Source organism: Herpailurus yagouaroundi, unplaced genomic scaffold (genome assembly GCF_014898765.1).
Source record: "Herpailurus yagouaroundi ecotype Mexico unplaced genomic scaffold, PumYag 215, whole genome shotgun sequence".
Lineage (NCBI taxonomy): Eukaryota > Metazoa > Chordata > Mammalia > Carnivora > Felidae > Herpailurus > Herpailurus yagouaroundi.
Window position 1 is genome coordinate 1,274,599 of NW_024412446.1, and position 21,445 is coordinate 1,296,043.

General features: G+C 44.5%; 1 protein-coding gene across 5 annotated transcripts in view; it reads right to left on the reverse strand.

The window, feature by feature from the left end:
• Positions 1 to 9,825: 9,825 nt before the first annotated feature.
• HEATR6 (HEAT repeat containing 6) overlaps positions 9,826 to 21,445 on the reverse strand; it is a 36,509-nt gene continuing 24,889 nt past the window's right edge. For 4 of the 5 annotated variants that reach the window (XM_040455171.1, XM_040455168.1, XM_040455170.1 and 1 more), the window contains 6 exons: positions 18,370 to 18,504; positions 17,535 to 17,657; positions 16,697 to 16,821; positions 15,763 to 15,859; positions 14,485 to 14,689; positions 9,826 to 12,007 (listed from right to left, as the gene is read on the reverse strand). In XM_040455171.1, the coding sequence (XP_040311105.1) occupies positions 11,436 to 12,007; positions 14,485 to 14,689; positions 15,763 to 15,859; positions 16,697 to 16,821; positions 17,535 to 17,657; positions 18,370 to 18,504 (1,257 nt within the window). In that variant the 3' untranslated portion in view covers positions 9,826 to 11,435. The remainder of the gene's footprint in view (positions 12,008 to 14,484; positions 14,690 to 15,762; positions 15,860 to 16,696; positions 16,822 to 17,534; positions 17,658 to 18,369; positions 18,505 to 21,445) is intronic. The other variant, XM_040455169.1, reaches the window with a different exon arrangement.

A 21,445-nucleotide genomic window follows, 5' to 3' on the forward strand; every position in this document is an offset into this window, starting at 1 on the left:
GTATGAAGGTCTTCCCTTGAGCTCCTGAATTATCAGGAAAACCATAGCTGGCAAGACCAGAGTAAAACACAGCAGAAAAATAATAGGCTTGAAAATCACTCCTTTTTGTATTTTCATTCCTTCTATATCTGGCCTCAAGGTAATAGCAGTATAGAGAGAACAGCATTGGACAAAGGAGTCTCCAAGGCCTGAATTCATTTCCTGTTCTGTCCCTTACTGGCAGCATCATTAGGGGTGAGTCATTTTTCCCTCTGTGGGACTCAGTTTGCTCATCTGTGAAATAGGGATATTTCACATTGCATTCAGCAGGCACTTGCTGAGCACTTGCTCTGTGCTTGGCCCAGTGCTTGGTGGGGGAGATAAAAAGGTGAGAAGACACGATGTTAACTCTCAAGTTGCCCACAGTCTGGTAGGAAGACAGCCAGGTAAAAGGGTGATTGTAATACAGGGTGGTGAGCAATATGGTAAGGAGCATAATAGACACAGTGATAATAGCTAGCATTCACTTGCGTCTTATTAGTGCTTGGCTCTCTGCTAGGGGCTTGATCATGTCATTTAATCCTATAACAACCCTATGAGCTGAGCACCACAATACCCCATGTCAGGGGTGCTCACGGAAGGCGGCCCAGAGGACATGGTGCCCGAAGGGCTGGGAGCCTCTGGACTGACCAAAGGCCTGCACAGGCATGGAGCCCACCGGTGGCTGGGGTGGGGGAGGGGGCTGGTAGGCAGTGACGCCATGTGAAGGGCTCAGGGAGCAGTGAGAAAGGGGAGGAGACCTACGGACCTGTTAGTGGCAGATCACCCACTTGGAGGCTGTTGTCATAGTTTCAGGAAGAAGGAAGGGCCCGGGCTTAGGGACTGGTGGCCATGTGGGTACAAGGTGATGAAAGCTAATGAGATCGTGTATCCAGGCAGCCTCCTGGGAAGGTAGAGCCTGCAGATTCTCCCCTGTCCTACCATCAGTCTCACTCCCAAAGTGACCACTGACCCACCCGCCATCTCAGTTGTCAATACACTGGGCACTAGCACCAGGATAGAGGGGCAGAGGGCTGAATACACTGGGAAGCCTACCACAGCCCTGTGGGAGTATAAGCAGGTAGCATCTGAGCAACAAAGCACGTCAAACCCAGGAAGGATGGTGTGATTATTAAATCAGTGGTACAGAGATGATCGGAGAGGCATATAGTTACATCTCTGCCTCATATCACACATCCAAATAAAACTCTAATGTCTGTGAAAGAGCTGCATGTAAGTCAACAAACAATTGGAAAACACCGTCCAGCAATGGAGAACTGGTTAAAATCATGACGTATTGACTGTGGACTACTCTCAAGTCATTAAAATCATGTTTTAGGAAAATATTTAAGGCTATCATAGGTTATTAAATAAAATAGCAAACTATCCAAAACTACATAGGTTATTATCACAATTTTGTAGGCTAACTTCCCACCCTATATATGGAAGAGTGATCATATGAGTCCACATGCATGGCATACACTCATACTCACACATGCATGTATCATCAAAAGTCTAAAATGAACTTAAAAAGAATTTTTAAACAAAAAAAGAAAAAAAAAAGAAAGAAAAGGAAAAAGGGACGCCTGGGTGGCTCAGTTGGTTAAGCATCTGACTCTTGGTTTTGGCTCAAGTCATGATCTCACGGTTTGGTGAGTTCGACAGCACAGAGCCTGCTTGGGATTCTCTGTCTCCCTCTCTCTCTGCCCCACCACCACTCGCCCTGTCTCTGTCTCTCTAAAAATAAATAAATAAACTTAAAAAAAAATTTTAAGTCTAAAATGAAACATACCAAAATGGTAATAGCAATCATCACAAGTCATTTTTACTTACACATACTTATTGGTTGTTGTTTTTTTTGTTTGAAAAAATTCTATAGTGAAGATAGATTCATTACTTTTATAATATGGAAAAGAGGGGTGCTTGGGTGGCTCAGTCGATTGAGCATCCGACTTCGGCTCAGGTCATGATCTCACGGTTCGTGGGTTCGAGCCCCGCGTTGGGCTCTGCACTGACAGTTCAGAGCCTAGAGCCTGCTTTGGGTTGTGTCTCCCTCTCTCTCTCTGCCCCTCCCCACCTTGCACTCTGTCTCTTTCTCTCTCTTAAAAATAAATATTAAATTTTTTTTTTATAATATGGAAAAGAGATAAATGTCATTTAGAAAATTAACTATATAGGCTCTGATATTAAATAATTTAAATACTTTGGTGAAAGAAAGTGAAAACAAATCTGGGGAACATACTGCATGAAGGCTGGTAATCCAGTTGCCCAAGGACCTCAACTTTTTCCTAATCCCCTGCTGCAAAGTGGCCAAATATTAACACTCTTGGAAACTGACAGCAGCTTGTGCTTCTCTGGAGAGGGAATTGGCTCCTGTGTTCTACAAGATAGCCCAGCTGACCCAAGGGAAAGTTCATGGTTAGCATTGTTTTCAATTAAAATTTATCTGCTATAAGATTTTCTTAAACATTTGATGCCTGAAGTTACTGGTATATTAGAATCCAGTATAAGATGATATCAGATTTAGTCCTGTCTATATATTTAACTATAGTAATATGTCACCCTTTCGGTATGCACTGGTTCTCAAAAGAATGAAGACTCCAACAGCCCGAATTTCTGTTTTTCACAAGTTCTCCAGGTGCTCCTTCTTAGGTAGTGGGTCTCAAACTTTGCTGTAATTAGAATTGCTGGTACAGATTTTAAACCTGCTAATGGCAAGACTGCACCCCAGGCTGATAAACTCAGAATCTGTAGTTTTTAAACTTCTCCAGGTTCGAGATTCAGCGCTCTACTTACTGAGAGGGACAGCGAAATCTAGGTGCCCGGGCTCCCGAGCCTGAGAAACAAGCCCCGGGTCTAAACGACTTTATGTTCTCTGTCTCCATCTGCTGGCCATTATGCTGCATTGCCACAATTTACCTGAACAAGAGGTGATGCTTTATAGTTTTAAGAACGTCTGCCTCAAGAAACAAAGAACAAAAAAAGAGTTGAAATTTTTAAGTAATAAAAATAGCTACAGAATATATTCTTTTTTTTTTCAACGTTTATTTATTTTTGGGACAGAGAGAGACAGAGCATGAACGGGGGAGGGGCAGAGAGAGAGGGAGACACAGAATCGGAAAGAGGCTCCAGGCTCTGAGCCATCAGCCCAGAGCCCGAAGCGGGGCTCGAACTCGGGGACCGCGAGATCGTGACCTGGCTGAAGTCGGACGCCTAACCGACTGCGCCACCCAGGCGCCCCCAGAATATATTCTTGTATGTAATAGGATGGTTTAAGTTATATCTGCGGTAGGATAACACATCCAGGATCTTTTCTGTGCTTGGTAAATTAAAAGCAGCCAAAAGATGTTAGTTAGCTCTTATCATTATTATTAGGAATATTGGCCCCCATATTTTGAGGACAGTGAGTGATGTCTTTCTTTTGTAAGTTTATTTATTTTGAGAGAGAGAGAAAGAGAGCGTGAGCAGGGGAGGGGCAGAGAGATGGAGAGAGAGAATCCCAAGCAGCCTCCATGCTGCCAGTGCAGGGCCTCACAGTGGGCTCGGGGCTCCGAGCTGGATCTCATGAATTGTGACATCACTGCCTGAGCTGAAATCAAGAGTCAGAGGTTTAACCAACTGAGCCACCCAGGCGCCCTGAGTACAGTGAGTCATTTCGGAATGAATGCTTTTCATCCATTTAAAAGATACATTTAGTGCTACCTGGCACACTGTCCACTATGGGTACCTAAAGGTGAACACTCTGTACACTGACTGAGAGAGACATTGAGAGAGAGAGAGAGAGAGAGAGAGAGAGAGAGAGATAAAGATGTTTTAAATTATCATTATTGGGGCACCTGGTGGCTCAGTTAAGCTTGATTTTCGGCTCAGGTCATGATCTCACAGTTGGTGAGATCATGTGGAACCTGCTTCGGGTTCTCTCCCTCGCTCTCCTTCTGCCTCTCCCCCACTTATCATTGTTACAGACTTTTGAGGGAGTATATATTCCGGAGTCTCTGAATAGATTTATGTAACCACCACCACAAGGATTCCATCAACCCCAAATCACTCCTTCAGGCTTCCCTGCAGTTGGATGCTTCCTCGCATCCTAATCCTTAGCAAACACAGATTTGTTTTTCCTGCCTATGTTTTGCCTTTTCCATAATGCCATGTACATAGCATCATCTGGTATGTAACATTTTGAGAGTGGCTTCCTTCACTCAGCATAATTTTCTTCCTTCTGCTTGCTTTAGGTTTCTCTTATTTTTCTACAGCTTGTGTTTGAAATGGAGATTATTGATTTGAGACTGTTCTTCCTTTCTAATTTTTCTAATGCAGATTTCCATCAAAGCCCTGCTTTAGCTGCACCTATGCATTTTGATGTGTTGTATTTTTTGTTTTTGTTCAGGTTAAATGATTTTCTGATTTTCTAATGTCCTCGGAGACTTTCCCTTGGACCAGGGGTTACTTAGAAGTATGTCCATTTCCAAGGATTTAGAGATTTTTCCAGTTATTGATTTCTGGTTTAATTCCTTTGTGGTCAGAGCTCATATTGTGTGATTTTAACTCCTCGAAATTTGTTGAGATTCATTTTATGATCCAGACTATGGTCTATTCATCCCATTATTGGTTACTGAAGAAGGAGTAAGTGTTGAAGTCTCCACCTCTAGTAGTATGTGGATTCAACATCTCTCTCTTCGGTTCTAGCAGTGTTTGCCTCACAGTTTAAATATTTGTTGTTAGGTACATGGCCATTTAGGATTACTATGTCTTCGTCGCGTGTTGACCTCCTATAATGTCCTCATTTATCGCTGGTAAATGTCCTTGCTCTGATGTTGATTTTGTCTGATGTTAATGTAGCTATTCCAGCTTTCTTTTGATCAGTATCTGCATGCTATAGTTTTCTTTTTTGTCCTTTTATTTTTAACCTACACTATTTACTTAAAATGGGTTTCTACTGAGAGCAAACTGAGGGTTGATGGGGGGTGGGAGGGAGGAGAGGGTGGGTGATGGGTATTGAGGAGGGCACCTTTTGGGATGAGCACTGGGTGTTGTATGGAAACCAATTTGACAATAAATTTCATATATAAATAAAAAAATGGGTTTCTAATAAATAATAGTTAGGTCTTGAGGTGTTTTTTTTTTTTTTAACATCCTGACAATCTCTTTTAACTAGCATAACTTAGATCTTTTGAATTTAATTGTTGACATGTTTAGATTTAGGGCTACTCTTTTATTACTTGTTTTCTATTCCCTATGTTTTTCATTCCTGTTTTTCTTGTCTTCTTCCAGATTATCTGAAATATTGTTTGCATCCCATTTTTTAAAAATTGCATCCCATTTTTAAAAATGTGTCTATTGAGCTTTTTTACTGTATCTTTATGTGTGATTTTTTTTAATTTAGAGAGAGAGCACAGGAGCGCTTGAGAGAGCAGTGGGGGAGGGGCAGAGGGCATGAGAGGGTCTTAAGCAGATTCTTAGCGTGGGATGTGGGGTGGTGCCCAGTGAGGGGCTCAATCTCACAACCAACCAGGAAGGAGATCATGAGCTGAGCCGAAATCAAGAGTCGGGTGCTCAACTGACTAAGCCACCCAGGTGCCCCATTTTTGTTTAATTTTTAAATGTGGTTTCTCTAGGGATTTCAAAAAACACTTAACTTTTCATAGTCTATTTAGGATTAATATTTTGTCACTTCAAGTGAAGTGTAGACATCTTACTACCATATAGATATACATTTACTAAAAGTCCCACCAGACCATGTTATGTAAATTTTGCTTTCACCGATTATACACGTTATAAAGGGCTCAAGATGAAAAAAATAGTTGGTTACATTTACCCAAATAATTCCTATTTCTGTTGCTCTTCTTCCATTCCCAAAGTTTCAAATTTCCCTTTGGTGTCAGAGTTCTATTAAGAAAATGCCATCGGAGCACCTGTGTGTGTCTGTCGGTTGAGTGTCTGACTTCAGCTTAGGTCATGATCTCACGTCTCTTGAGTTCTAGCCCTGCATCGGGCTCTGTGCTGACAGCTCGGAGCCTGGAGCCTGCTTCCAATTCTGTGTCTCTGTTTCTCTCTGCCCCTCTGCAGCTTGCGCTCTCCCTCTCTCTCTCTCAAAAATGAATAAGCAAGCAAGCAAGCAAGAAGAAAATGTCATCACAGTAAGAGGTACAACAAGAAAACCCAGAGGGAGAGAGGGAGAGAGAAAGCAATGGTCATCACTCACGATGGTCATCACTCCCTTGCAGCAGGGGACTGCGGTTCCACTGGACAGAGAGGAGTTCCTTCCCTGCACTTTTAGGCACCTGCCGCAGTGGGCTGCGGTGGGCTTGCCAAGGGGCTGGTGTCAGGGAGAAGCAACAACAAACAAACAGGACTCCCCCCACCCCACCCCAGGGTCCTCCTTCCCTGTCCTAGAATAGGAGATAGCTTCTCTCCGTCTGCATCTCGTCTGCAGGGCCAGGTCTCTGTCTGCTTGGAGTCCAGGCCAGGGGAAGCCAGAGGGGGAAAATGGCAAACCTCATGCCGGTTTGGTGGGGCTCTGACTTCTCTGGTCCCTCCCTGAGGTTCCTGTTTTTTCCTTCTGTTCATGATAGCTGCTCCATGCATTTAGTCCAGGCTCCATAGCCGCATCTGGTGGGAGAAACAGCATGGAGTAGGACTGGAATGAAAGATGGATTTTTATGTAGCAGGGCGTGTAGATTTACAGAGCCTGGAAAGTGCTTCCATGGGGCACACTAATTGAGGGAGAAATTCTCTTTTCTCTCACGGGGTGGTGGCCAAAAGCCTGATTCCTTGGTTTGAATTTTTGCATTTACTTTTCTAGATGAAATTTAGAATCATTTTGCCATTTTAAAAAATCTTATTTTGACTTTGATGGGAATGTGGTTAAGTTTATAGATTTAAAGAGAAGTGGTCTTTATAATATTGAGTCCTTCTATCTAGAACATCGTATACCTTCTCTTTTTTAAATGTCTCTGGTGACCTTTGAAAAATTTTTATTTTCGCACAAATTCCTTGGACTGGCTTTCTTAATTCTAGGTATTTTATTACTTTTGTGACTTTTGTGAACGGAATCTTTTTTTGACAAAAAAAAATTGCACCCATTATTGCCGACATACGGAAGAGCTAGCGATTTGGGCATATTTGTAAACAGCTACCTTACAGAACTTTCATTAGTTCTATTATTTGCCGAGTTGATTTATCTCGACTTTCTGCAAATAGTGCTTTGTGGATTCAGTCTCTCAGACTGGTGTTCTACAAATAATCATAATTTGGAAACTCTCTGAAAAAACTTTCTGGAAAATTAATTGCATTGTTGGTTTAATCACCTTGATCATTAAATCTTGTATGTTAGGTAATAGTCGTGATGACAGGGTTCCTTGTCTTGATTCTGACGTTTTAAGGAAAGTCACTGATAAGATAGGTATACTTTATGATGTTAACAATGTATCTTTAGTTTTTTTTAAATAATTTTCATCAAAAAAGGACATTGAGCTTTGTCAAATGCTCTTTTAGCATTCATAAAAATGACCATTTGGGGTTTTTTTTTATTTGATATGTGATAAATTTTGTTAATAGAACTTCTCATTCAAGAAATGCCCCTATTCCTACAGTAAATACCAGCTGGTCATGGAATCAATGGCAGAGCAGTGATTTCCTTTTTTTCTTTTTTTTAATTTTTAAAAATGTTTTATTTTTGAGAGAGAGAGCACAAGTGGGAGAGGGGCAGAGGGGGACAGTGGATCCAAAGCGGGCTCTGCACTGATGTGGGGCTCAAACTCAAACCACAAGAACGTGACCTGAGCAGAAGTCAGATGCTCAACCGACCGAGCCACCCAGGCGCCCCAACAGGGCAGTAATTTTCAAGGAAAGGTTTTTGCAAATGGCATTCGCTGCCGCTGCTTTGAATTAAACCCACAGGCCACATTCCTGTGGGCTGCTGTTACTGGTGGCAGTGCTTTAGTCCTCTGACCCCAACCCTAATACAATATCCTTGTCCACTGGAGCTGAGGATCCCTTCAGTTGTGACCCGAGGCCTCCAGGTGTGTACCAAAAGCAGGTCCTACTCCAATGACCTTCTTCCAGTGAAGAGACAGACATTCAAGCCCAGGAAGGACATCAGAGAGGTGTGACAAGGGCACCGTTTATTGCTGAGTGCTTGCTCTGTGCCAGCTCCGAGCCAGATATCATGCGACCTACTCCTGAAACCCTAGGAGGTACTATTATCCCCATTTTACAGATGAGAGGTCAAGTAACTTGCCCAGGGATGTGGTTAAGTTGCAGAGTTGTCCTGCAAAACCCAGGTGTAATTTCAAAGTTTGTGGAAACTGGATGTTAATTCCTGACTGGCCCTCGGGGATGCGTCCTGAGGCAGAACTAGGAAAGGGGTCACTACTGCCCCGTTAAGTATGTGGCCTCCCACACATCCAGGCATTTCCCTTGTCCACGGGGTCCTGTAGGGGCAAGACGGAGGGCTGTATCTGGCAGGCTACCGAGGTCCTGGGGTGGTGCCTCTCCCATACTGCTGGATTCAGCTTCCCGAGGCATCCCAGGTAACACCTCACCTGAGGGTGCAGTCAGGAGACTCCAGCTATTTACCAACACGAAAGGTCACGGTATGTCGACCGTATTTCTGTCTAGTGCTCTGAAAGTTCAAGGAAAATAAGTATCTGACATTTATTGGGTGACAGAAGCTGTCTGAAGAACTCTCTGCATACTAACTCATTTACTCATTATAATATCCTTATGAGGTAGGCACTATTATCCCTCTTTTGCAGATGGGAAAACTGAGGCACAAGATGTTCACAGATAGAAAGCAGCAGAGCCAGGGTTCAACCCTGGGCTCTGAAGCACTGCACTGTATTCACAAAGTGAAGGCCAAATGAAGCCGAGTAGCTAGAATTCACAGAACTCTTAGGCTGGAAAGACGGTGATGTTCAGCTCAGGGTCTGTGTTCACGCACAGATGTCAAAATCAAGGAAGCTCTTGCCCTGGTGTTCCACGGTGGAGGGGTTTCTGCTGCCCTGTAATCACCATAGGACCTCTGCTTTACCATGAACTACTACCATAAAACAGGTTATAGCGTGTGCCTTCCTCAAGTTCTCCAAGTGGGTCAGAATTAGTGGCTTTTAGTGGTCACAAACAACTTCAAAAGTAAGCAAGGTGTCATCATGCTGTCAGTTTATTAAACAGAGGCTCTAGCCATCTGTACCTGGATGGCCCCTTCTCCTGTTTTTTTTCCTTCTAATTTTTTTAAATGTTTATTTTTGAGAGAGAGAGAGAGAGAGAGAGAGAGAGAGTCACAGAGTGCGAAGATGGGGGGCGGGGGCAGAGAAAGAGGGAGACACAGAATCCGAAGCAGGCCCCAGGCTCTGAGCTGTAAGCACAGAGCCCGATGCGGGGCTTGAACTCACAAACTCATGACCTAAGCTGAAGTTGGACGCTCAACCAACTGAGCCACCTAGACGCCCCTGGTTTTTTCTCTTTTAAACATCAACAGAAAGTTCAGAGTTTGGTGTTCTGAATTAGAATTCTGCATCAGAGCCAGACTTTCTACTGTTTCTGCATCAGAATCAGTTATAACCCTTTACCGTTTGTGAGGCTTCCTTTCACGATGGCAGCTTTCCTGAGGCACCAGCGCAGGGCGTGTGGGAGCCCCTGCCCTTGGGGTACACCCACAGTGCTACGGCAAGGAGAGAGCCAGCATCCCATCCAGACAGAAGCTGTACCCCGGGCTCCTGGAGTTTCTAGAAGTGCTTACCCTTCGGCTTTCCCTGCATATGAGCACACTAACATCTGTTTTCAGAGACAAGGAAACCTGTACAGAAGTGAAAGTTTCTTCAAAAAATGAAGTTTTATTCAAGATAAACAAAGGATAAGAGCAAATCATCAAATCAGACCACTCAGTCATTTCACAAATATTTTTATCAAGAAGGTCACCAGTGAAAGCCCCCCAAACAGTGGGTATCCATGCCACATTTTTACCTTTAGGACAGGGACAAGTAAACAAGCTGCTGCTAAGAACATATTCCTTAAAGAGAAGGAAGTTCCAAGATTCATCATTAGGATCAGTACAGGTTCAACTCAGTCCCTAGAATCCCTAGGCCTCTGTAATAATTCGTGTCCAGAGTCATCTCCAAAGAAAAGCAACTTTAAAGAATGTTCTACATGGGTGTTTTTACTGTACCATAGTCTAATTGTTCGGAAACTGGTTGGCATTCTACCAATGGAAAAGTGGGCCTTCAGTTACCGGACTAATCTGTTCCCCTGTCTGCTTGGATAGTATTTCCTGAACAATCAACAACATAGTAGAGGGAAAAGAGCAACTCGGGGGCAAATGAGAAATGCTGAGGACATATGTATGCCCTAAAATATGAATTTTAAGCTAAATAACAACAGTTAAATAATGTATTGCCAAAATCCATTCTATGTATCTTGATTTTTATTTATCCGAGATCAAATAGAAGTAGGGAGTAATTGTAGTTGGTTCTTTTGTGGATTGAAGTTCCTACCTGAAATCAATTCTCATAAAGTGTTGGTGGTTAATACAAGAATGCAAAATTTAAATGTAAATAATTCTTCAGGGAGAAATCACTTTTATAACGGCTTAGACATTATCAAAATATAGTTTAAAAAGCCTTATAACCATCTAAATTAAATTAGAGAACTCTTTTTCTAAGGCACAGATGCAAAGGTGGTGAAACAACCATACCTTTAGTGTACGGACCACGCTCTCCTCGGGGACTTTAGAAGCTGAGACGGAAGCGGGTGGTGCGGCTACGGTGAACTGGACGCGGGCCCAGGGTGGCAGCCAGGTGCCAGGAGGCAGCTCTTTAGCTAGCAGCTCATGGGGAGGCACACGGAGGGCTTCCAGGGTGCGTACCTGGGAAGCTCAGTGCAGTAGCTGTTTAGCAGCCTGTGAGGAACTTCTCAGTATTTTAGCAACTGAAGCAGCTACACCAGTGCAGACTGGCCGAACATCAGCTCTGCCTGAGGCTTTCTATAAACGCAACTTGATCTAAAAACAGAGAAGGTTATGGGCACGCTAGTTTTCATTAGTTTATTACAAAAAGAACAACAATTCCGAGACACAATATATAACATAACGATTCCTAAATTCATTTGTTTTTTTGTCTTTATCTTGGTGTCTGAGGCCAAACACCCTTCGCAACCGTCCAGTCTGCTCAGCCTGCCCTATGACCGTATTTCCCGGCTCCCGGCTGCACAGGTCAGAGGTTCCAACAACCTGGACCGTGGCCAATGCAGCGGAACCACTCCCTAAAGTGGTTGAGCCCTTTGGGAAAAATTTAAATAGATGTGAGCCCATTCTGAATAAAATTGAATGGGTTGTTTCTGCCCCTAAAATTGAATCCTGTATATCTGATACTCAAGCTTGGGTCTTTCCCTTACCACGACACCTGGAAGGTATGGCAGACCATTCACCGATCGGTCAGTCCCAGGAGTGCTACCTGTGATCCAGAGGAGTCAAAATAAATGGTGAGGGTATCTTCTAGAAAGTCCATGATGGCCCTTTTGGCTGAGTCGCCAGCCAGTGCCTGGATGCTGCCTATGTGCTCCAGGGCCGTTCTGACCATCTGGTCTCTTTCGTGCAAGCTGTGGGGTGCTCCAGTATCATCTCCCTCTGCTCCTGATTTTAAAAACTGTAGGATAAAGGACTGCACCATGTCCCCATTCGATTCGAGGGTTTCTCTGATGCAGGGCAGGTCTGAGGCACTGGCCAAACTCAAGAGGTGGATCAGTGCCTGGCAGATTTGGGTCCGTAGGCTGGCACAGTACTTGAACTCCAAAAAGTCTGTGGTGTCTTCGCTCTTTTGTAAGGCAGTGACCAATGCGTTCCAGATCTGAACGTACTGCTCAGCTGACCCATACTGCTCTCTCTTGCTCGGGATGGAAAGGGCAGTGGCAGATCTGATGCGCACTTTGAAGTTCTTGCATGATGTCACAACCGACGTCAGGGCGTTGTAGGCCTGGGAGGTCCACGGGGCTGTTCCTAGAAAGAACCCACCGGCATTACAACAGATGAAGGCTTAGAAACAAGCAGGGGAGTGGAGAGGGTGGAGGAAATACACACTTATGCTCCAGCTGACACTAGGTTTTCATTCAATTCTCACGCTAACCCTATAGGATCAGGGTGACCGGTACTCACTGTGGGATTCTAGAGAAGGGGCTGAGTACGGATTCCCAAACTTCCCATTTCCTTAAACAGTCTGCTGCACACATGGGGGCCTCTGCTACTCTAAATGGGGACTTTGGCGACAGTGAAAGAGGCTTCTTCTCTGGGAAGAGGCTGTCCTACGGGGGTAAGGCTTGAGGAGCTCGGACTAAACTGTAGTGCCACTTGTGCTCAGTTGCCTGCTTCTGAGCAGTGCACACACTGCACAACCGTATGCCCAGCCTTGTTCATGATGACAAAAAAATATCTCATCACCCAGATTAGCATCCAGACACTGCTCTGGACATAGCAAGTCATGTGTTTTATTGCAAAGAAAAAGAAGGTACTATCTAGGCAGTGACTAAGGAACAGAGTACTCAGATTAACCAAAGGTGCAATTCTCTAATTTTGAGAAGATGATGTCCCAGTTTCTGTCTTCTTTCCCTTCCTGTTGGTCAGTCCCAGGAAATCAGCCTGCTTTCTTCCTCATCAGAACTACCACTCCCCACTCAATTTTGGGGTGGTTCTTATTCCTCAAAATGGACAGTAGAATAGAATTCAGCTTCCCTGGGGTGCCTGGGTGGCTCAGTCTGTTTAAACATCTGACTTCAGCTCGCTCATGATCTCACAATTCATGAGTTTGAACCCCGCTTCGGGCTCTGTGCTGACAATGCAGAGCCTGTGTGGGATTCTCTCTCTTTCTCTTTCTCTGCCCCTCACTCACTCATGCCCTCTCTCAAAAATAAATTAATTAAAAAAAATTTTTTTTAGGAGCGCCTTGATGGCTCAGTCGGTTAGGTGTCTGACTTTAGCTCAGGTCTTACCATGGTTTGTGGGTTTGAGCCCCGCATCAGGCTCTGTGCTAACAACTCAGAGCCTGGAGCCTGCTTTAGATTGTGTCCTGCTCTCTCTCGGCCCCACCCCGACTCCTGCTCTGTCTCTCTCTCTTTTTCTCTCTCAAAAATGAATAAACATTAAAAAAATTTTTTTTTTTTTTTTTTTTTTTTACAAGAATTCAGCTTCCCTCTTTCAGCCCTTCTGAACTTCTTTGCTGTCTTTGAAGGCAGGCAGGCAGACATCCACCTTAATGAGCTCCAACTCCAAAGGTCACTTTGGGTTATTTCCTCTGTAGAAAACACCATGAAGCGACTTCTCCATTAGCCCTCGGTTGGGAGCATTTTTTTTTTAAATTGAATTTATTTATTTAAGCAATCTCTACCCCCAGCGTGGGACTCAAACTCATGACCCTGAGATTAAGAGTCATGTGCTCTTCCAACTGAGCCAGGCAGGCACCCCCTGGCTGGAAGATCGTGGCAATAAAGGGGAGCAGAGCCAGATCTCCCTAACCTGATGCATGCTCTGCTGGCCCAGAACGGTTTTACCTCTCCAGGAACATAACTTGTTTCAAATCTTGTCACAGAGACAAATGTATAAGGCAAATGCTGGTAAGGAGAGGGAATGGGAATTGGGAGGCTTTGACCTATATGCCTAAGTAGCTACAAGCCACTGATGCTCTATCAAGGTGCACGGCACATCATTACTGAGATGCCCTCCTACACAGCAGCCCACTTCAGTACCAAGGGCTCATTTGGGATTTCCAATCTGTACCTCTTCTTCCATGCCAGCTTTTCTCCTTCATTGCCCTCCCCTCCTCCCCCCGGTTGTTAGAACAACATTTTCTTTTTTTTTTTTTTTTTTTAATTTTTTTTTCAACGTTTATTTATTTTTGGGACAGAGAGAGACAGAGCATGAACGGGGGAGGGGCAGAGAGAGAGGGAGACACAGAATCGGAAACAGGCTCCAGGCTCTGAGCCATCAGCCCAGAGCCCGACGCGGGGCTCGAACTCACTGACCGCGAGATCGTGACCTGGCTGAAGTCGGACGCTTAACCGACTGCGCCACCCAGGCGCCCCGAGAACAACATTTTCTTATAGAAAATGAAAGCAGACAAAAGTCCTACTCATCATCCCCTCCAGAGGCAACCACCGTTAATGATTAGGCTAATTTCCTTTCATTCTTTTTTCCACCCATTTATTGAGATCATGTCGTAGAAACAACTGCATATCCTGTTTTAATTTGCTTAACATCAGAAGTACTTTCCCAGATTATCAAAAACTTTGTGTACACATAATTCTAAAGGATCCCTTTGAATATATATACTATGATATATACTATGATTCCCCTAAAGTTGGGCATTCGAAACATTTCCATTTTTTCTAATATGTGAGAAGTAAAACTACGAGGAACATCTTGAATACTACTGTAGGCTGGAGTGTGCTGTCCTGAGGCCCTGCACCAGAGAGACACCTTCTTACCTAATGGAAGAGCAGGATTTTTAAATACATTCCCCACTGCGTAGCAAGCATTCCATCGGACTTTCATGGCAGCCTCATTCAGCACAGTAGAGATGAGGGCCTGGATAGACTCCTCAATGATTTCAGCAAACCTGGGCTTTTCTATATGAGACGGTTGCAAAAAATGAAGCAAATTTCCAAGGGCCCGCACTGCGTTGCTTTTTACCTATAATAAAATGTAAAAAAAAGCATTCGAAATCTGCTTTGCCAAAGACATGTTACAGAAAGTATCATTTCAGCTTTAAAAAACACAGGAGGTCTTGGACAGCTTAAAGTCGGAAAGCCAATGAAAACAGCAGCCTGTAAAAGTGTGGCTTCTTGAAACTCTGCAAGGTCTTATGTGCTGAACAGCCTATGCCATCAGAGAGGTGAGGTCTTCCACAGCTCCTCACTGGTATTTTTGGATTAGACTCCAGAGAGGTCTGTCTGCCTCGTTTTACAGAGACCGTGTGGAAGACCCAGAGGCTACAGGGCAAAGCTGGTTTGCAGCAAGGTGACGAGGAGAGGCGAGGTTTCAAAATTCCAGCCCAGTACTTTTCCATTAGAAAGTCTCTCTCAACCTTCGCAGCACACTAGAATCATGCGAGGAGCTTTCTTTCTCCAAAACCAATTCCCAGGCCCTAGTCCCAGAAATTCTGAACAGATTAGTCCACATAGGGCTTCCCAGGTTTTCAGAGTCACTGTACTAAATTAAGCACTCGGTATGGGTCAGGTATCATGCTAGGTACTTTAACACAAGGCATCTCCGAGGCCACTGAGGTAGATGTAATGACTTCCAGGTTCCAGATGAGGAAACAGACCTTCAGAGAAGTTAATGATATACCAAATGTCACCCGGCTACTAAAGGGCAAGCCAGGATTTGAACCATGTCTACCTGACCCTAAAACCCATTTCTATGCTTTTAACTTATTAGTCTAATGGGAGCTATATAAAGCCAAGGGCTGTTCATTTTTCTGACTTGTCACTTCTACTGAAAGATTTTTTAGAAAAAAACAAAAACAAAAACCAAAAGCAGACTAATATTAAAACAAACACGGACAGATCATGGAGCAGTATTACAAAGAGCATTGATACTTTTCATGAGACAGGAGACAGGAAGGAAACTGTGTAAGTGTGGAGTAGGCCACATTATACCTGAGTACTCTCTTGATCTCCTTTCAACAGGGATACATTTGGGGGATACAACTATAATACACTAAGTATCTAATGGAGAAATACCAGGCTTTGCTGTGGGTCTACCTTGTCTTTATCCCTGGACGCTTCTATAGCTGATCGCAACATCTTCAAGAGCAGGAGACCAGAGAACTCTTCCTGGAAACTTGGGTCTGGGGTTTCCCTGTTCCATCCAAAGCAGACAAAACACGTTAAAAGTTAAAACTCAGTTAAATATATACATATACAGAGGCATTCACTTAGTAGAACTATAAAAATGTGGGAAAACAGCTCAACAAATCTGTTCCGATTATATCAAGAACTTAAAAGTTTATACCTTTTGACCCAGTAGGTCCACATCTAGGAATGTGACCAAAAGGTGTATCTTGAAATAAAGATTTTATGTACAAAAATGTTCATTGCTTAGAAAAGCCTAAGATAATGCACATGTTCGGTAACGGAGTGGTTAAATAATCACTTCACAGTGGTGATTATGTAATAGTAATGAACAATTTATAAAAAGCCAGCAGAAGTTGGGAGGATGCTTAGACATGCTGTATGGGAGAACTAAGCAATGATAAGCAGGGCACTAGTACATGAGGGACAATAGCTGCCTCAGGGAGGAAGGCTTTATACTGATGACCCCTTTTGTATTGTTTCAATTTTTTTTTTTATTACTCTGAAAACTTACAAATTTGATAAAGAGTAGTGCGACCTATATTATGGTTTTGAATTTCTACTTTAGTATTTTCCACATTTTCTATAATGTGGATACGTTACTTATATCAGCATACAGTATTAAATACACACACACAAACACATACGTGTATATATATACACGTGTATATATAAAGAACGACTTACTAATCTCATTACTTGAAGGAGAATAAAACACAACAAAGCAGGAAGACTGACTACACGATATGGGAGAATTACTGTTCTTTTATAGTAGAGATCAAAGATACCCTCCTGGGACCTCAACCTCAGAAGTCACCCAGGGGAAATGAGCTGAGTCACCTACATGTTGACAATCAGAGTGTCTGTCAAGTTGCCCAGGGACCAGGCTGCTTTGGCCCGGACATTCAGAGATTTGTCTTGAAGTGACATCAATATTGCATTCGCTGTGTCTGCAACAAATATGACATCCTGTAAGAGAAAATAAAACACCGTAGTTACTTTGGGAGCTCACACAGCTGCCTTAGAAATTCTGAAATTTATTTTCAGACAATGATATAAGCCTTTACCACAATTTCTATTTGAAAATCAAAATTTATTTACTCAATTTACTATTCTACTTATTATAATGTGGACACTCATTAAAACCCCAGGGGAAGGTCTTCTGGGATTTTGGTATGTGCCATGCACACCCGAGGGGCCTATGGATTTTGCTCTTGTTGAACATCTTATAACCTGGTCTGCGACAGTGATCCATGAATTCTGTGCTTAGACTGATTTCCACCTTGGGAAATGACACTGACAATGAAATGCATTTCTAAAACACATCCTATTCATTACACACTTCACAGTGAGATGTCACAACTAAGAGTGAAAAAGAAATCTATTCGCTTCTTAGCCAAAACTCTACATCAGCTTTCTAAATTATTATTATCCCATGGCAATATCCCACTTCCTTTTTTTTTTCAATTATTCATTAATGTAAATCTAGGGTCCTGGGCAGTGTGCTAAATAATTTGAAATAAATGAACTTACAGGCATTACCGTATTTTAGTAGCAATTAAAGAAACTAAGAGCAATTTGGTGTCCCTTACTGTCCAACTCAGAAGCTCTGTATGCACCCAAATCAACACTGCCCTGGCCTATCACAGAGGCAGAGAAGGGCTGTGCAGGCTCGCTCTGACCTGTCTGAGACAGGGGAAAAGCACATAGACTCCAAGGGCCCGCGACGTCGCCGCTTTCACTAGACGGTTCTTGCTGTCGTTCAGCCCAAGCAGCATGGTGATGCACAGGATCTGCCTGTCGCTCTGTAGTGAGAAAGGTGGGTGGAGGGAAAGTGAGAAAGAAAGAACCACGAGCCACTGTCCTCAACACGCGACTGGGACGTGTCTGCATCTGAACACAAGGGAGACCTTGAGGCTACCTTAGCAGAGAGCAGAGGGGCAACGCGGATCCAGGTATTGGGTGAGTGCCTGCTTGGTGCTGGGCACACACAGCACCTGTGACCATTAACCTTTCCCACTGTGTGAGTTAGGTCACCGTGTTCTCCTACTTCCTGAAAGCAGCCTCTTTATAAAAGCTAATTCATGCAAATGCCACTGAGGACTAAAGAAGGGGAGCAGCCTGAATATACATGTGGTGGGCACTGGCCAAGTACTGCTCACACTTCGTGTTATTCCTCGCATTGTGCCCATTTTATAGATGAGAACACTCAGGGTTAGAGATGTTAAGAAAATCAGGGAGTGGAGTGGAAGAGATAAACCCAGGTCCTCCTAACTCTTGGTTTTGAAGTCTTTCTGAAACGTCTCTTCCAAGCCTCCTCCCTCACCTGCCCTCCGAGGACAGGGAAGAAAGGCTCCCCTGAGACATTAAGATTTGAAGTGTTTCCACCGCCCTCACCCCACACTCAAGCCAGGGATGATGCTGAATACCGGCTCAAGATGACAACGAATCTGAATCAAACTCAAGCTCTGCTGCTCGGGGGCACCACGTAAGGTGAGAAAACACTCCTGGAGTTACCGGCAGGCTGCTGAAGGCCTCGGGCAGGATGGAAGACAGGGCGTCACAGGTGCTCGCCTGCAGGGTCGGGTGCTCTGAGTTCTGCAGGGCTCTGGGCAGAGGGCCGTTTAGCATCATCGTCCAGAACATCACCACCTGGATCAGGGGCACAGTTAACAGCTGTGGCCCCAGACACTATAGCAGAACCAACTTGCCGCTAAGACTACCTCAGGTGGCCCTAGTAATGCAACGTTCTTTAAAGCAGTAGCCTTCGGGGTGCCTGGGTGGCTCAGTTGGTTAAGCGTCTGACTTCAACTCAGGTCACGATCTCGTGGTCTGTGAGTTCGAGCCCCGCGTCGGGCTCTGGGCTGATGGCTCAGAGCCTGGAGCCGGCTTCGGATTCTGTGTCTCCCTCTCTCTCTGCCCCTCCCCTGTTCATGCTCTGTCTCTGTCTCAAAAATAAATAAACGTTAAAAAAAAAAATTTAAAGCAGTAGCCTTTTGTCAATGCTTCCGCTAGTCCTTGCACAGCAGGGGAAGGAGCTTTAGAAAACAACTGCAGGGGCGCCTGGGTGGCCTGGGTGGCTCAGTCGGTTAAGCCGCCAACTTTGCCTCAGGTCACGATCTTGTCTTTCCCGAGTTCAAGCCCCACATCGGGCTCTGTGCTGACAGCTCAGAGCCTGGAGACTGCTTTGGATTTTGTGTCTCCCTCTCTCTCTGCCCCTCCCCTGCTTGTGCTCTGTCTCTCTCCTTCTCTCAAAAATAAGTAAACATTGGGGTGCCTGGGTGGCTTGGTTGGTTAAGCGTCCGACTTCAGCTCAGGTCACGGTCTCACGGTCTGTGAGTTCGAGCCCCGCGTCGGGCTCTGTGCTGACAGCTCAGAGCCTGGAGCCTGTTTCAGATTCTGTGTCTCCCTCTCTCTCTCTGCCCCTTCCCTGTTCATTCTCTGTCTCTCTCTGTCTCAGAAATAAATAAATGTTAAAAAAAAAAATAATAAGTAAACATTAAAAAAATTAAAAGAAAAAAAAAAGAAAACAATGACTGCATCCTTCCACTTTATGAACTAGGAAACAGCTGGCTACAGCTAGGTGGCCGGAGTGATGGGAGTGATGATGATCATGAGGAGGGGCAGGGGGTGATGGTGGTAACGGCGGCCATGGCTCGTGTTTTCCAGAAAGCCTCTCACACGCCAGGCACTGCTCTAAGCTTTACACATATCTACCCATTTCAATCCTCAGTATAACTAAATGAAGTATGTGTCATTATCTCCATTTTCACACAAGGAAACTGAGGCACAAACATATGGTGTAACTTGCTAGTGGGCATTAGGGCCCTGCACAGCCCAGAGGCCATGTGCCAGAGTCTAAAGAGCACCGGATCCAGAGGCAGAGCTGGGGCTGAATCCTTCAGTGGCTGTTTCCCATCTCTGCAACCTTGGGCAAGTCCCTGAACCTAAGTGTTGATTCCTCCACAGGGTGAAGATGTCTACTTGGCAGAGTCTTGGTGACAGTAAAATGTAACACTGTGTGTCAAGTTCCTTGCACAGTGTCAGGTGCACAGTGGAGACTCTTAAATTGAGCACTGGGCTCTCTTGTGGGTACTATGAAGATTTACCTTTTTTTTTTTTTTTAATCTTTATTTATTTTTGAGAGAGAGACAGAGTGTGAGCAGGGGAGGAGCAGAGAGAGAGGGAGACACAGAATCCGAGGCAGGCTCCAGGCTCTGAGCTGTCAGCACAGAACCTGATGTGGGGCTCGAACTCACAAACTGTGAGATCATGACCTGAGCTGAAGTCGGACGCTCAACCGACTGGGCCAGCCAGGCGTCCATACCTCACTTTTATTAAAGCTCTCAAGGCAGGCATCTGAAGAGTACCTTGAACCGTTTCCTTCCCATGCTTTCTAAAAATCCTAGGATTTCAGGTGCATTTGCAACTGTCTGTGGTTTTGGAGTCTCTACTTTCTGCCCCACGAATTTAGTCCCAAGTTTTGCCATGTGTCCCACACATCAATTCTGTCCTCCCCTAAATCCTAGTTTCTAGAAACCCAATCTGGGCCTTCCCCACCCCAAACCAGAAGACTTTAGACAGGTATGCTTGCCAGCCTCCAAGATGGCCCATACAGATTCTTGCCTCCTAATGTTAAGGAGGTGGCCCCCCACCTAGCCCCTGTACAGGCCGACCTGTGTAACCAGTAGGGTGCTGTGGAAATGACAGTGTGAAACTTCCAAAGCGAGGGTGGGATGCCTGGGTGGCTCAGTTGGTTAAGTGTTCAATTCTTCATTTCAGTTCATTTCAGTTGAGACATTTCAGTTCATTTCAGTTCAGGTCATGATCTCACAGTTCATGAGTTCACACCCCAAGTCAGGCTCCGCATTGATAATGCGGAGCTTGCCTGAGATTCTCTCTCCCCCTCTCTCTGCCCCTCCCCTGCTTATGTGTTCTCTCTCTCAAAATAAATAAATAAACTTAAAAAACAAACAAACCCAAAACAAGGCTATAAGAATACAGGGGTGCCTGGGTGGCTCAGTTGGTTAAGCGTCTGATTTCAGCTCAGGTCATGATCTCACGGTTTGTGGGTTTGAGCCCCATGTCAGGTTCTATGCTGACAGCTCAGAGCCAGGAGCCTGCTTTGGATTCTGTGTCTCCCTCTCTCTCGGCCCCTCCCCTCCCTCACACTGTGTCTCTCTCTCTCTCAAAAATAAATAAACATTTAAAAAAAAAAAAAAAGAACACCACAGCTTCTGTCTTGCTCTGTCTTGATTCTCTTGCTATGGGGGAAGCCAGCTGCCATATCCACAGGACACTCAAGCAGCCCTCTGGAGAGTTCCTTGTGGGAAGGAAGTAAGAGAGGCCTGCTGCCGAAAGCCAGCACTAACTTGCTAGGTATGTGAGTGAGCCGTGTTGGAAGAAGAGCCTCAGACCCCTGTCAAGTTCAGTTGACTGCAGCCCCTGCCAGCATCTTGACTGCAGCCTCAGAAGGACAAAGCTAAGCTACTCCCAATTCCTGAGCCACAGAAACTATGTGAGAGAATATATATTGTTGTAAGCTGCTAAGTGTTTTGGCTAATTTACTACTCAGCAACTGACAAGTAATATA